Raw genomic sequence first — 16,449 nt, 5'->3', positions numbered from 1 at the left:
TCCACATATTGGCTCTGGTTCTGACCCAGGCATCATTGTGTGTGTGTGTGTGTGTGTGTGTGTGTGTGAGAGTGTGTGTGTGTGTGCGCGCGCGCGCGCAAGCATGCTGGGGGGCAGTAGAGAGACCTCTGGGTGGTGTTGGGGTAATTTTGTGGGAGACACACACTGGGTGACACTGTGAGAGCAGTGTGAGTATATTTGTGATTCTGGTTGAGTGGCGTGTGTGCGCGCACATGCGTGTGTTCACTTGGGGGCAGGACTGGTTAAATGATCTTTATCTGTGGATGTGTGTATAAGAGAAAGAGCAGGAGAGATGAGAGATACACAGACTGCATGACATAGTGATTCCAGGAAAGGAGTGTGTGTGCACTCTTGTATGTGAGAAAGTCGCTGTGATGTTCAAGGTTAAGCATACTGTGAATTTGAAAGAAACAAAGAATCTCAGGAAGCAGCACTGCGGCTATACAATGAGTGCGTACCACTGTACCTGTATGACAGTGTGTGTGTTTGCCTATATGTGTGTACAGGTGTGGAAGGGAAAGAGACAGCTAGACACCCTAGGTGTTCAAAACACTATCTGAGTGACGGGTACACCCAGTCTGAATGTATAGGCGTGTGACAGTGTGTATAGGATACACACAGGACTATGATTGATGTGTGTGTAAACACAAGAAAGAGACCTACAGGCAGACCCAGGTGTCAGGATGTAAGACCGTGTGGAGGACTGGTGTGTTTATGTGTGTGTGTCGAGTGTATGTATGCCAGCCAAAGAAGACTCTGCTATGAAGGGGCTGGTCTGAGGATGTGAGCGCCTGGGTGAGCTGGCCCTGTTTGGTGTGTGGGGCTGTGTGTGTCTCTCCCTGGTGGGACTCCGTCTGTAGGACCAGTTAGCTCCCTGGTTCTGTAAAAAGTCTTGAATGTGTGCCAGGGTTCACGTGACTGCCTGTCTGGGACACTGGGGCGCGTGTCCAGCGTCCTGGGGGCGTTCTCACGCAGCGTGCTGGTCTGCTGCTCTGACCCCTCGCTTGCCACCTCGCAGCCTCGCAGGCCAGTCTTGCCCTGTGCGGGTGTCCCTGTCTTGGGTCACTTGTGCATTTGACATCCTCCATCTCCTTTGGGCCGCTTGTTCCTCACTCTGACTCCCCCCCCCCAACCCCCCCCCCCCCAGAACAATGGCTTGGTCTGAGCCAAGGGTGAGTCAGCGCGCAGGCTGCCTCCGTCTGGGTGTAAATAGGAAAGGGTGTGGGTCAGGGTGGGAACTGGGGGGATTCGGGGCGGCCCCAGGGAGAGCCTGGATGAAGTGGCCGGGTTCTTCGTCACTGCGGGGTTTCTCTCCGGCTCAGAGAGTCTGTGATCTCCCCTCCCCTGGTGGTTCTTAACCCGGGTCCACAGGTCTTTTACGGGGCCCAGTTAAACTCGGCGAGACTGTCCAATAATAACAGCTGGTGCTTACATAACACCCGGCACCAGGCGCCATTCTAAGCGCTTTATATATATTTGTTCACTTTCATATATAAGACAGGCGACGTTATTATTCCTGACTTACTGCTAAGGGCACTGAGGTACAGAGGAGCTTTGGGGTTTGTCCACGTTCACTCAGCCCGGAGTGAAAGATCAGGGTTGTGAACCCAGGTGTCTGGCTCAGAGTCTGATTTTGTTTTTTTTTTAATCCTCACCCGAGGATACTTTTTCCATTGATTTCTAGAGAGAGTGGAAGGGAGGGAGGAGGCGGGCAGAGAAAAAGAGAGAGAAACATCGATGTGAGAGAGACACATCGATTGGCTGCCCCCCCTCCCCCCCCCCCCAACCCCGCATGTGGAACTTGCAACCGAGGTATGTGCCCTTTACCGGGAACTGAGCCCAGGCCCCTTCAGTCCACAGGCCCAAGCTCTAACCATTGGGAAAACCGGCCAGGGTAGAGTCTGAGCTTTTAACCACTGAGCCACATGTACTGAATTTGCGGGGTGTGAAATATGTGTGTGTAGTGGAGCGGGGGGGAAGGGAGGCATAACAGGATTGCAGTTTTGCTTCTTTTTTGTTGTTGTTGTTGAGGATATTTTTTCCATTGCTTTTCAGAGAGAGTGGAAGGGAGGGAGTGGGAGAAAGAGTGAAAGAGAAGGGGGGGGAGAAAGAGAGAGAGGGGAGAGAGAAGCATCTATGTGAGAGAGACATATCGACTGGTTGCCTCCGAATCAGGGGTGGGGAGCAAACCTGCAACCCAGGTAGGTGTCCTTGACTGGGAATCAAATCCAGGAGCCTTTGGTGCACCGGCTGATGTTCTAACCACTGGGCAACACAGGCCAGGGCTGCTTTTGTATTTTTGACAGTAAAAAAGAATATGTGTGAATTTATTAAGTGGTCACTTAGGATTTTGTCCTTTGGTGCAAATATATATTATAAATCAATTTTTAAAAAGCGTGTGTGTCTGTTTTCCTTCTGGGATAGGGGCCAGGGCTTCAGATGGATGCTCAAATTCAGAAGGAGTTTCGAATCACGAGGGTGTCTGGGTGAATGCGCAGGAGTCTGTGTGGCTTCGGGCAGGGACCTGACTCTCTTTCTGGGTCTCAGTGTCTCCATGGATGACCCGAAAGGATTAAATCTGGGGTTTGGGGCTTCCTGTACCCAGGAGGGATCCCCCTTTGTGTTCTGCCCCTCCCTTGAGGTTAAGGGCCAGTTAGGTGTTATAGTAGACACCCAAGTGCAGTGTGTTTATGTGTGAACCTACTAGGCCTAGCAGACCCTTTCCATGTCTCTCCTGCTCTCTACGCTTCAGCCACACTGAATAAACAGCCCTCTACCTCGCTCACTTATACTTATTGTTCTGGGCTCCTCCTCCAGGAAGCCTTCCTGACCTCCCCAGGCTGAGTCGAGTGCCCCCTCTGCGCTCTCACCATCCTCTGGGCTTCCCCACCTCACCCTGACCACTCTGGATCACCACTCATGTTGGGTCTGTCTTCCGTACTGGGATGTGAGATTCCAGAGGGCAAGGCTGGGCACCTCAGTCACTGCTGTGTCCCCATCTCTGTCCAGCACAGGGTGGCATAGAGGAGCTGCTCAGAGACTGTGTGCTGAATGAATGATTGAAAGGGTGTCAGCCAGAAGCAGAGGGAAGGAGCTGTTTGTCTTGAGCAGCAGCATCTTGTGTTCCCGTGGGTCCCGGGAAGTCCTAGGGACAGGACTAGGGTAGAGTGGCTGGGTCCTGTGTATGAGTCAGGAGCTGGCACAGGCCATATGCTCTGGAGCAGGGAGGGAGGCTGGTCGCACGTCCAAGGACCGGGGACAGATGCTGGCTTATGTTTGTTTGAATTGTATTTATCCCCGGAGAGTCAATGACTGTCCCATCCTCAGGGGATCCCAGCTGCCCGGTCTATGGGGTGTGTCACCGAGTTGGGAGGGGGTGATGACGTGTCTCGTGTCTCAGAATGTGATTCAGGGGCAAGAAACCCAGTGTCCTCGGATGCATGTCCCAAGCAGAGGTCTTATCCGTCTCTTGTGGGCTGGAGGGGCCTGGGGGCCACTGGGCCAGGGGAGAAGAGAAAAGGGGGGCTTGCCTGGTTCCCTGGACTGTTCTCTAAACCTCTTGCCAAAGCTGCTTACTGCGGGGGAGGGGCAGAGAGAGAGAGAGAGAGAGAGAGAGAGAGAATGAATAAATGTGTCCTGACCCTGGGCTCCATCTCTGGTGTTTGACCTAAAAAAAATCCGAGGGGATTAAGGATGAACTAGAACCAGCTGGGGCAAATGTGCGGTAATTTGGGGGCTTCCCTGGAATCCTAGATGCCCAGCGCGGGCATTGGTCCTGGGAGGGAGACATGCAGGGCGAGAGGTACTGAGGGGGATTAGAGAGAGCGGAGGGGCGTTGAACATGCATGGTTGTGGGAAAGCAGACAGACATGGAGGAGAGGCAGAAGAAAGTCTGGGTTTGGAGAGAGGACAAGATAAAAACGAAACCACACAGGAGGGAGCTGAGGCGTAGGAAAAGGAGAGAAACATAAAGGCAGCGACCGGCAAGCAGAGGCAGGGAGAAGTGAGGGGCGATCCCAGCAGAAGATGACCTCATTGAGGGGCGCTACTGAATACTGACTGAATGGGTGATTGGACAGATAGAGTTGGGAGAGCAAGAGAAAGAAAAAGGGGGAGAATATGAGAGGTGGAGGGAAAGGAAAAGATGGGGAGTAGAGATGGGAAGATAGAAAGGGAGGGAAAGCGGAGGGGAGGGAGAGGGAAAGGCAGAGACGGACGACAGCCAGACCGGATGAGAGGCTGAGAACAAGATGTGAGGGACAGCCAGCAGCCAGGGAGACAGACAGGGGCCGATGGGACTGGAGTCTAAGGGAACAAACGGTGGGAAAGTCAGAGATAGAATGAGAAAGAGACAGAACAGGCAGAAAACCAGTGAGACTCAGAGCGGGCAAGATGGGGCGACAGAGAAACCCAAAGGGAAAGAGTAGGGGGAACAGAGTGTGTGTGCGACAAGGATGGCTGGCCCCCAAGCCCCAAGGAGCATCCTAACACCTGCCTCCCTGCCCCTCTGCGCAAGCTCCTCCAACTGACCCAAAGGGGCAGGTGTGTGGGAAGGGGCACATCTGCCAGCACATCATGCAAATGAGCTCATGAATATGCAGCAGGTCCATTGTCTTGCCCTGCCCCCACCCCCATCTGCTCTGGGCCTGGCCCCAGGGGCTGAGAGCAGCTCTGTCCTCACCCCCCCCCCCGCCCCCCTGGCCGCCCCCCACTTAGGGGGAGGGGAGGTCCCCCACCACTCTCACAGTCCCTGGGGCAGCTGCTCCCCCTCCTCCAGGGCCCAGGTGGGAGGGATGGGCAGAGTCCTGGCAGGGGCTTACCCGGATAGAAGTCTTTGGACTTGGAGAGCTTGATGGTGGCTCCTGTCTCCTTCTGTAGCTGCACGATGGTTTGCCCGCCCTTGCCAATGATGGAGCCCGCTGCGTAGCTAGGGATCAGCACCTTCAGGAAGTATTCACCCTCCTCTGCAGGGGCACATGGCGGGAGGAGAGTCAGGGGGAGGGGAATGGCGGAGGGGTCTTCACCTTTAGGGGTCCCCCTTCTTCAGGTGCCAGCACGGGGTGCCTTAGGAAACCACTGGGCTCACAGTAACTAACATACAGGAGCAATGACCATGAGGACAGCAGAAAGGAAAATAACAGTAATGATCATTCATTCACTCGCACATAGTCACTGAGCACCTGCTGTGAGCTTAGCACTGTTCTGGCCAAACAGCCACGAAAGAAGCAACTCCCTGATTTCGCGCGTAAAATGAGGCCGTGAGGGTTTTAGTGGGTAAGCCTAGAGCTTGCACAGCTACGTTCTCCTAAGGGGGGGGACAGACAGCATGGCTGTCAGACGGTGCTAGGGAAACAAAAAGAAGCAGGAAAGGGCTGGGGAGTGGAGGGGCTGCACTGTCAGGTCTGGCAGCAAGAAAAGCCCTCCTGCTTTCTCTGTCAAACATGCTACAGCCCTACTATGTGCTAGAGTCTAGAGCAGCCGTGGGCAAACTACGGCCCGCGGGCTGGATTCGGCCCGTTTGAAATGAATAAAACTAAAAAAAAAAAAAAGACCGTACCCTTTTATGTAATGATGTTTACTTTGAATTTATATTAGTTCACATAAACACTCCATCCATGCTTTTGTTCTGGCCCTCTGGTCCAGTTTAAGAACCCATTGTGGCCCTCGAGTCAAAAAGTTTGCTCACCCCTGGTCTAGACTCTAGACTCTCTCCCAAGTACTTACAAAGGCCAGTTCCTCTAATTTTCACACTGATGCGGCGAGGGAGGTACTTTAAAAAAAACCCATTCTCATTTAGGCCGGTGTTGCTAAATGGTCAGAGCGTTGGCCTACGCACTGAAGGGTTGCGGGTTCGATTCCCAGTCAAGGGCAAGTATCTGGGCTGCAGGTTTGATCCCTGATCCCAGCCCCCCCGTCAGTCGGTTGGGGTGTGTGTGGGAGGCAACCAATTGGTGTATCTCTCTCTCCCCCTCCCTCCCATTCTTCTACGCTCTCTAAAAATCAATGAAAGAATATCCTCTGGTGAGGACTGACAACAACAACCCCCCCACCACACACACACACACACACACACACACACACACACACACACACACCATTCTACAGATGAGAAACAAAGGTGAAGAAAGCGCCCCAGTTTGCATAGGTGACAGGGCTGAGATCCAGGGTTCTAGCTCTGAACCATGCTATCCTGTCCCCCCCCCGGCTGTGGCTATTGGGAGAAAGAGCAAGTACAGAGGCCCTGGAGTGGGGTTATGCCTGGGTTGTTTCAGGGAGTGCGGCGGCCAGTGTTGGGACTGAGTGAGAGAGGAGAGTGGGAAGAGATGAGGGCTCAGAGGGGTGGTGGTGGCGGGGTTAGGTCTTTGTGACCCACTGTGAGGTCTTTGGTTTCTACTCCAAATAAGATGGGCGCCACGGAGGGCTCTGAGGGGTGTGATCTGACTTAGGTTGCCAGATCCCTCTGGCACCCAGGAGGGGAGCAGACTGAGAGCAGCCAGGGTGAAGAGCTGGGAGCCCAGTGAGGAGGGGACTGCAAAGGCCTGGGCAGGAGGTGATGGCAGTCTGACTGGTGGAGGCAGCGAGAGGTGAGAGGGAGGCGGCCGGATTCCAGAAATGTCCTCAACACTCATATGGCCCTGGCGCTGTGCTGCTTGGCAAGGTTGAACTTGTCCATTCCTCACAACCTGCCAGTGAGGGGGGTAGACGAGCTCCATTTTTTACAAAAGAGGAAACTGAGGCACGGACAGACTCAGAGACGGAAGGGCACCACCAGCTCCAGGTCACCAGCCCAAGGGCGCCAAGACACTTAGTTGCTGGGCTGAGATTCAAATGCGATTCCGCTTCGTTCTTGGCCCTCCCTTGTTTAACACCCTCCACTGCCCGTGGCCAAAGGCCAACGTGTTCAAGGACAGTCAGTCTCAAGACCGGAGATGCCAAGGTGGTGCCAAGGGTGTCTGTGGGGCTTGGCCATTCTTTGTGATGGCCATTTCCTTGGTCATGGATGGATAAAGCACTTGGTTAACGCAGTCTCAAGGCCAGTGCCGCGCCTCTCCTACCTTCTAACCAAACTGTTGCCTTCTCAACCAAAGTCCCTTGGTGATCGGGCTCGCCCACCTTCCCAGCCTCAGGTCCTGGTCTTTCTCTATGGGCACTAGACATACTTTCCTTTCTGTTCCTCCGACATTTCTTCCTCCGTCCCACCTCAGGGCCTTTGCACATTCTCTATGTCTGCAACTCCCCTCCCCCAATGAATTCCTTTTGTCCTTCAGATCCCCACTCAAATGCCTCTTAACTCTTAGAAGCTTTCCTTGAACTCTGAGGAAGGGATGTATTCAGAGCAATGTATCACCGAAGCCCACTGTGGGCCATACATTAGAGCTCACCCTGGTGTCCCAGGGACTCACCCGTGCCCAGCAGTAGTGGGCATGCAATAAACACTGGGGGTGGCGGCGTGGGGGGGAATGAGGGGGGGCAGGGGAGGTGGGGAAGCCAGGTCATCATGTCTCCAAAGCTTAAGGTTGTAAAACCCCTCCCAGTGGTTTTCAACTGTTTACGTTAAGCAAAGGAAACCTATTTTCAATGTTCTCCCATGAAACTCCAACATTCCAACATTCAGATAAGGAGAAACTGCTGGGAAAAGTGGGAGCAGAGCAGGGTAGGGGGCCTGGGAGCCCTGCCCATCTCTACCTGGTCCCTTAAGATGGAAGGTTCTGGGTTCCCCGATGTGCTAAGGTGGGGGTCCGAGGGTGAGGGGTTGAATGTGGCTGTGCCTGCATGGGGAGGGGGTCCAGAATGAAGGGGTTTCCCTGAGCCCAAGGCAATCCTCTTAAACTTGCCTAATCAGCCCATTAAGCCTATTAGGTAATTGGCTCACCCCAGGGTGCCTTCCCATCAATCATCCCAGCCCTCCCCCCAATTCCCTTTCTTCCCTGGGTTCCCAGAGGTGGCCCCTTGTCTGCCCTGCCCCTAAACCTGGCTCAGAGATGAGGGCTAGTTCTCTATCTCCTGGAAGGCTCAGAAAGAGGGTTCAGTTACAGGGAGATCCTTCCCCTCTCACGAGGGCTCAGTTCTCTTTCGTCCTCTGACTCCAGTCCCCATCTTCCCTCCAGCCAGCTTCCCTCTTGAAGAGAGAAGATATTCATCTGCTCTGAAGAAAACTGGTCCCCACCCCATTTCCTGTGCCCTTTCTCACACTTCCCAGGTTTTGTCAGAATTCCCATAGGAAATGGCAGAAGCAGCCCTAGACTGAGTGTGAATTTTGTCACCGATAGCCCGTGTGCCCTTGGGCCTCAGTTTTCTCATCTGTAAAATGGGGACATGATAGTGCTGCCCCACAGGGCTACTGTCAGTAATAAAATGATAAACCGTAAAGTACTTTACGGTTTCAGGCACATGGAGCACTTGAAAAATGTTAGATATCATCATCATTATTATTATTTTTATAATCCTCACCTGAGGATACATTTTTATTGATTTTTAGAGAGAGTGGAGAGAGAGAGATAGATGTGAGGGAGAAACATCTATTGCAGTGATGGCGAACCTTTTGAGCTCGGCGAGTCAGCATTTTGAAAAACCCTAACTTAACTCTGGTGCTGTGTCACATATAGAAATTTTTTTTATCTTTGCAACCATAGTAAAACAAAGACTTCTATTTTTGATATTTATTTTATATATTTAAATGCCATTTAACAAAGAAAAATCAACCAAAAAAAAATGAGTTCGCGTGTCACCTCTGACACGCGTGTCATAGGTTCGCCATCACTGATCTATTGATTGCCTCCTGTATGTGCCCTGACTGGGAATCGAACCCACAACCTTTTGTTGTATGGGTGATGCTCCAACAAACTGAGCCACCCTGGCAGGGCAATTATTTCTATTATTATGACGTGCTTCATGAATATAAGTTCTTATCACAGTGTCTGACACATGGAAGTGTTCTCTAAGTGGGGAAATGAGCCTGGAAGATGTGGGGTTTTGTTGGGAAATATGAAAAGGAGGGGAGACCTCTCTTCCTCCATCACTTACCCCCTAGGGGCTGCCCTGGCTTTTCCCTGCTTCGTGGAGGAGAAATGGCTTCTCACTGGCAGAAGTGAGACCCTGCTCCCATTCTCCTGCCTCAGCATCTCTGTGATACTCTTGGTCCTCCTGCCACCTTCTTCAATGTTGCCTTCTTCCATCCCTCTGCACTACTATTTCCTTCCTCCTTCTTGCCCGCTTCCCTCGCTTCCTCCAACAAATCCTTCCTGACACCCACTGTGTACCAGGCCTTATTTTACAATGTGTTTTTTTTCTAAATCCTCACCTGAATATATGTTCCTATTGATCTTCAGAGAGAGAAGAAGGGAGAGAGGGAGAGAGAGAGAGAGAGAGAGAAACATCAATGTGAGAGAGAAACATCAATTGGCTGCCTCCCCTACACGCCCTGACGGGGGATCGAACCCGTAACCTAGGTATGTGCTCTGACCAGGAATCAAACCCACAACCCTCTGGTGCATGGGACAACGCCCGACCAGCTGAGCCACCCGGCCAGGGCCCGGCCTGGTTTTAGGTGGTGGGGACATATCATGACGCAAGACAGGCAGTCCCTTTACCTTAAATCCAATCACTTTTAACATTTATGCTGTGTCTCCCCCACAAAGCACATTCATATGAGCATACGATGGTAAAAATAAAAAAGTCTCTCCATGGCCCCCTTAGACCATCCAGGGGTGCTAGGTGGTCGCTGTATCAGACTGGGGGAAATCTGGAGCCCCCTCCTCAGCCAGTCTCAGCAGCTGAGACCTCCCACCCGTTCAAACTCAGAACGCTAGGTCCCCGGCATCCCCATCCTGGCCACCAGCCTGGTCTTCTCTCCAATCTGCGTGTCCTTCCTATTTGAGGGCACTTCTCACCGGGTGAGTCCCACTTCCCCGGGAAGAAGCCAGGCCTCTGTTTCCCAGCCTGCCTTGCAGCAAGGGGAGGCACGCGACCTCTGCTGAACCTGGAGCCCCCAAGCCTCACACATCCCACCCTGTTTGAATACTCAGGACTCTGCCCATGAAAAAGTTCTTCCTTCTACTGAAGCAGAATCGAGATGCCAGAACGTTCCACCCACCCATGCCCCACCCCCCCTCTTAGCGCTTTCCTTGGGCTCAGGTAGCTCCCTCTACTCATGCCAGGGACTGAAGAGATGCCAGCTTCGGCTCTCCTGATTAATCTGTGTCCCTCCGGCTACAGTTGCAAGTATTTCCACCTTGGGAAGGGGCTGTCTTCCCTCTTCTAGTCTTTTTTTTTTAAAAAATATTTTATTGATTTTTTTTACAGAGAGGAAGGGAGAGGGACAGAGAGTTAGAAACATCGATGAGAGAGAAACAGCGATCAGCTGCCTCCCGCACACTCCCCACCGGGGATGCGCCCGCAACCAAGGCACATGCCCCCGACCGGAATCGAACCCGGGGCCCTTGAGTCTGCAGAACCCGGGGCCCTTGAGTCTGCAGGCTGACGCTCTATCCACTGAGCCAAACCGGTCAGGGCCCTCTTCTAGTCTTTATGAGTCTCTGGTCTCCCACCCGCCCTCGGTGCCCACCTCCTCAGGAGTGTTTCTGAAGGTTTCCAAAGAGCGACCCCCCCCAGCCCCCGCCGCCCCTCTAAATAACGTTTACCTGCCCCGAAGATCTGGGGTGCTGGGAAGGAGTGGCCCTTTTTACGGTCAGAAAGTGGACCCTGAAAGCTGGCTTTGATCTGAATGGGAGGTCACTCATGCAAAGGCAGGGCTGAGGGGTGTACGTTGTGGAGGTGCTGTTTTCCGTGACAGTGGCCTGGGGAAGCCAAAGCCGGGTGCTATGCCCATGGCACCTGCTCCTGCCTGGGGTCCGGGGCGTCAGGATCACGTGTTCTGTGAGGTGTGCGGAGGCTGAGGCTGATGCTGATCTTGTCATGGGGCCTGTGAGGGTGCTGGAGGGTACCGCCGAGGAGGGGGGGCGGGATGCCAGGCCTGGGATGCCTTTCTGTGAAGCAGTGGTTCTCAACCTTCTGGCCCTTTAAATTCAGTTCCTCATGTGGTGACCCAACCATAAAATTATTTTCGTTGCTACTTCATCACTGTCATGTTGCTACTGTGATGGATCGTCATGTCAATATCTGATATGCAGGATGGTCTTAGGTGACCCCTGTGAAAGGGTCGTTCGACCGCCAAAGGGGTCGGGACCCACAGGTTGAGAACCGCTGCTGTGAAGGATGGTGCGGCCTGCGTGTGAGAAGTGTAACACTACTGGAGCGGGCCCCTGGAGGGATGAGCGCCCGGAAGGTGTGAAGCTGACTTTGTGTGGTGACACGGTCTCTGAGTGAGAGAAAGGTGGGTGGGGTATGACTCCCTTGGGTGAATTCACGGTGAGTGGTGGAACAGGACAGTGACATTCTCATGGCAACAACAACAACAACAATAATAATAATAAATGACAGCTATTGTTTATTGAGTGCTTGCCATCTGCCAGGCCTCACTTCACCTACGCAACCTCATTGAACCCACACAGCAGCCTGGAGAGGCAGGGGGAGGACTTACGGTCCCCATTTTTCAGGCGAGGAGACTGAGGCTGAGAGCAGGGAAACAGGGTGCCTGAGGGCCCCACACCAGGCACGGGACCGGGGCAGGGAGGAGATGGGCCCTGGGAGGTCCCACCCGAGCGCCCTTAACCCTGGTGCCGTTGTCTCTGTGTGAAAGAGTGAGGGATGCCGGGAGCAAGACCTGGCTGGTGTAAGCTACGTTTGGGGGGGGTGAAGTGTGCGTTTTTGTTTATATATGGGGGTGACAGAGGTGGGAACACAGCCAGAAGTATGGGGGCCATTCTATTGATCGGCACCTTCAGAGCTATCATCTGTACCCAAGAGGGACACTCTTTGTTACTGCCCCTCAGCCTGGGGTCATCTGCCGCTCCCAACTGGAGTTTCCAGCCACCTCTTCACCTAACGCCTCCAGTCCTCAGAGCTTCATCTCCCTGCCAACCGCCCCTGCCTGCCAGTCACGGTACCCAGAAGCCAGGTTAACAGCCACCGTCTCCTCTGTCGGCCCCCAAGAACGGGGCAGCTGCCATGGGCAAGAACTCCGTCTGCCCCGTCTCCCACAACCTGCTGGGACACCCCGGAGGAGTTCCTCAGCTCACGGAACCTACCCTCACCTGAAAATGAGGTTCCCTACGGTGTCTGCCCACACAACGGAGGCAGCCTCCCGAGTTCGAATCATGGCTCTGCCTCTGATTAGCTGACTGACTTCGGGCAAGTTACTTAACCTCTCTGGGCCGCACTTTGCCGTCGGTAAGATGGATAACATAATAGAATTGTAAGGATTCAATGACTGGCCGGTACCAAATGTTTTCCATAATTGTTCTTGGCACGGCACACTGCAGACCTTCAATGCTCGCCATCATTGTAATTTATTATTATTATTATTATTAATGTTACATCCTAGATACCGGGAGAATTAAATGAATGAAATGCCGCATGTAAGGCATTAAGCAATTATACTGGTAGCTTTTATTATTATTATCGTTGTGGTCACTGTTATTTCCCCATTTGGCAGGTGGTAAGGAACACCGAGGCTCAGAAAAGGGATGTTGACCCAACACCCCACAGTCATGAAAGTGTCAGAAAGAGCCCTCACTTCTGACATGAAAGTCTCAGACCCTTGCCCATCCCTGCCCCTGAGTGTTTCGCTAAATCAGCGGTTCTCAACCTGTGGGTCGCGACCCCTTTGGCGGTCGAACCACCCTTTCACAGGGGTCGCATCAGACCATCCTGCATATCAGATATTTACATGACGATCCATCACAGTAGCCACATGACAGTGATGAAGTAGCAACGAAAATAATTCTATGGTTGGGTCACCACATGAGGAACTGTATTTAAAGGGCCAGAAGGTTGAGAACCACTGCTCCAAATGGAGGCTTGCCCCTTTGCTTTTCCGGGCCTCAGTTTACCCGTGGGTCAGTGGGAGGGGAGGAGGGGCGAGAGCCTGGAGGAGCGGCCCCTCGGGGCTCATCCTAGTTTCCCTGCTGCCGAGAGTAAGCACATGAGCCCCGGAACCCGGCACCGGCACCGGCACCGGCACCGGGGTGGACCGATCCCAGCTCCACCACCGATGAGCTGTGTGACTGGGCCCTGGCTTCATTTCCCCGAGCCTCAGTTCTATTCATCTGAAAAGGCAGCCCAAATCATCTCCCTGGAGGGATTTATTGGGAAATTAATCCACCTCTCAGAGTCTGACTCAGAGTAGGGTGCCAAGGGCTCGGGCCTGACCGCCTTTGGCAGGAAGGTGGTGCTGCTCTGAGTGCACTGCTTTGGAGCATCTCAGCCCCTTTAAGAGAAGAATGGGGTTCCCCTCCCCACCAGTGGGGGCGGGGCTGGACTGCCTGGCCGGGCTGGGCTCTGGGGCCACCTGGGTCCCTGACCCTCTCGGCGACTGGGAATGGCAATGGGACAGGAAGGAGGGAAGGAAGTCGGAGGGGCCGTATTCATGTGTGTGTTGGGGGTGGGGGAGCAGGAAGAAGGACAGGAAACTCACTCCCAAACCCTCCCCCAACTTCCCTTTCCTCCAATTTCTGCTGGACACCCTCAGAGGCGGCCAGGGGGTCCCCGATTCCTGTCCCACCTGGACAGGGGTGGGGGGAGCACTGGGATAGAAGGAAGAGACTCAACTGTGTTAGTCTGGGGTGGGGGGGGGACGGGGGAGGTCCCCACCCGACCCTCTCCAGCGCCCGGCAGCCCGGCAGCGGGAAGGTGCACCCTGCCTGAGGCCATCCCGCTCCCATCCCCAGGAAAAGGCCGGAGGAAGCAGAGATTTTGGCCAAGGTGACCGCCAGGAGGGGCCTGTCTGCTCTGGGGTCTCCCCTCTTCCAGGGCTAATGGGCTGGGCTCGGAGGACCCCCCCCCCACTAATTGCCTGCTCCTGAGACACACACCTAGCGCCCCCAGCGTGTCTTTTATTCTCCCGTACACATCCCTCTTCAGGTCACACACAGGGACGGCCCCTCTTCCGTGGTGTCACACACACACTCCCTTGACAACCACACACAATCATCCCCACCTCCCCGGTGTCACACACTCAACCATCACACACACACACACACACACACACACACACACACACCTCTCCCCTTGTTACAACTATACACACGCGGGCTGTCACAAACGCACCCTTCCCTGTTCATACCCCTTGGGTGTCATAGGCACATGTTCCCTGTTCCCTGTTCACCCCCGGAGCCCCAACCTCTCCCCCGTCATACACCCACCTCCGCTGGTGGCACACACCCCCTCTGATGTCATTGTTGCACACCTCCATGTGTCACACCCAGCCACAGCCTCTCTGGAGTCACACCCACACCATTTTCTGGTCACATACCCTCACCGGCTTCTCCCGGTCCCACCCCACCCCAGACACGCCTGTGTCACATACTGAACTGCCTCCCCCCTGATCCGCACAGCCTCTCATGGCTCACACCCAGAGCCAGCCCCTTCAGCATCCCCCACACACCCGCTTGCATGTCACACACACCCTCACTCCTCTACCGCGGCCACTTTTGGGGTGACATGCACACACTTTTCCTTGTTACACATACCAGGGTCTCAAACATGGATCCCAGCCCCTCTCGTCTGCCCTCTCTCTTACACAGACACACACACCCTCTTTCCTGCTGTATCCATGATCCCTAATGCCACACATTCAGGCCTTACAGGGCCCACACGCACACACGAATACACACGAACACACACACACACACACCTGTCCCAGCCACACATTCTCCCACCTAGCTCTACACACCCACCCTTTCCTCCATCTCACCAACACACCCACCCGCTGGTGCCCACACACAATTGCGCCCCCGTGGCCCGCACATGCCTCCCTCCAGGACATCCCCGCTCAGGACATCCCCAGGGAGGAGACTGGAAAGCTCCGAGTCCACAGGCCTCCTCTCCTCCTTCCCCTCCCCCCGCCAGGACGCGCCAGCCGGGAACACCCCTGCCCCAAAGGGTCACATCACACACCCCTCAAGGACACGGACACCGGCTCGGAGGGACCCACGCCCCCATCCTTTGCGCCCCCCCAAGGACACTTACCACCCCCTCCCCCCCCCAACTCCTCTGGTCGCAGACAAAGCTCCCAGCCCCGGGCCGCGGCCAGAAGGGGAGGGGGCCCCGGACTCTCCCCAACTCCCCGCTCCGCTCCGCTCCGGGTCTAGGGAGGGGCGCCTTTCCCCTCCCTAGAGCCCTTGCACCTGCCAACTGGGGAGAGAGGAGGATGGAGAAAGGCGAGGCCCCCTGCCCGCTCCCCCACCCCGAGCGCAGCCCCCTCTCACCTCCCGTGTTGCTGCGCTTGGTGCAGACCACCTCGGGGGGCGTTTCGAGGGGCCTCTTGCGGGAATCCGGGGCCTCGGGCTCCATGGGGGGGGCCTGGGGCGGCGGCTGCTGCTGCTGCTGCTGCGGCTGCGGCGGCGGCGGCGGCGGCGGCTGCTGTGGCGGCGGCGACGGCTGCTGGGGAGGCTGGGGTTGCGGCGGCGGCGGCGGGGGCGGCGGCGGCTGCGGGGCCGCGGAGGCCGTGAAGAGGCCGTGCACCGCGCCGGCGGCCATCATCCTCATGGTGGGGGGGGGGGGGGCAGAGGGGAGAGGGGAGGGGGAGGGAAGGGGATGTGGGAGGAGGAGGGGGCGGCGGCGGAGGGGTGGGGGAGGGGGAACCCCGGAGAGGGAAGGAGGGAGGGAGCTGGTTCTGGGGGGCTGACAGAGACAAGAGAACGGATGTGAGCCGTATGGGAGGGCCCAGGGGGTCTCCGCTGGGGTCCGGAGGAAACTCAGGGGTGGGGTCTCTCTCGAAATCAGGGAGCCCGGGGACTGGCCGCGCCACTGGAGGGATGGGGCTCCCTTCTTGGCTACCCCGGGAGGAGGGCCGAGCCCCCCAGACCCTGCTCGGGGCGGGGGGCCGGAGCTGGGAGGCGGAGGCAGCCGCTAGTGGGGACGTGGGGGTCGGCGGGCACGGGTGGCAGCGGCGGCAGGGCTGGCGGTGGCTGCTGGACCGAGCATCTTCTTTCCCGGAGGCTCCCACCGCGGCCTGGCCCCGCCCACCCACGCAAGGCCACACCCATGCCGGTCAAGGCCACGCCCCTCTGCTCCCCATTGGCCTGTCCTTGAAGCCTAGACCACGCCTCTATGTGTTGGCCACGCCCCTCCCGCGGCTGCCCGAGGGACCCAGCTCCCCCAGACTACAGTGGGACCCGGGACTCAGGCAACACTTCCCCACCCCTCGCCAGTACAGCACGTTTACTGAGCACTTGCTATGTGCCCGGTCCGGTGCTAAGTAAGCGCTCCACAAACATCACATTGAATCCCCAGAGCAACCAGCTCCTTTAGGTACTCTTATTATTCCCATTTTACAGGTGAGAAAACTTAGCCTCAGCAACTGGACAT

The 16,449-nt window shown here is 55.6% G+C and overlaps 1 protein-coding gene across 1 annotated transcript in view; it reads right to left on the bottom strand.

Moving 5' to 3' along the window:
• Positions 1-16,070, bottom strand: part of NOVA2 (NOVA alternative splicing regulator 2) — a 32,829-nt gene extending 16,759 nt beyond the window's left edge. Inside the window, exons 1-2 of the mRNA XM_070401747.1 lie at positions 15,348-16,070; positions 4,842-4,985 (exon numbers count right to left, since the gene is read on the bottom strand). Of these exons, the coding sequence (XP_070257848.1) occupies positions 4,842-4,985; positions 15,348-15,627 (424 nt within the window). The 5' untranslated portion in view covers positions 15,628-16,070. The remainder of the gene's footprint in view (positions 1-4,841; positions 4,986-15,347) is intronic.
• Positions 16,071-16,449: the final 379 nt, after the last annotated feature.

The sequence above is a fragment of the Myotis yumanensis genome, unplaced genomic scaffold, assembly GCF_028538775.1.
Source record: "Myotis yumanensis isolate MYYU_CA2020_CCGP unplaced genomic scaffold, mMyoYum1.0.hap1 SCAF_23, whole genome shotgun sequence".
Taxonomy (NCBI): domain Eukaryota; kingdom Metazoa; phylum Chordata; class Mammalia; order Chiroptera; family Vespertilionidae; genus Myotis; species Myotis yumanensis.
This window is presented reverse-complemented; position numbering and strand designations above follow the sequence as displayed.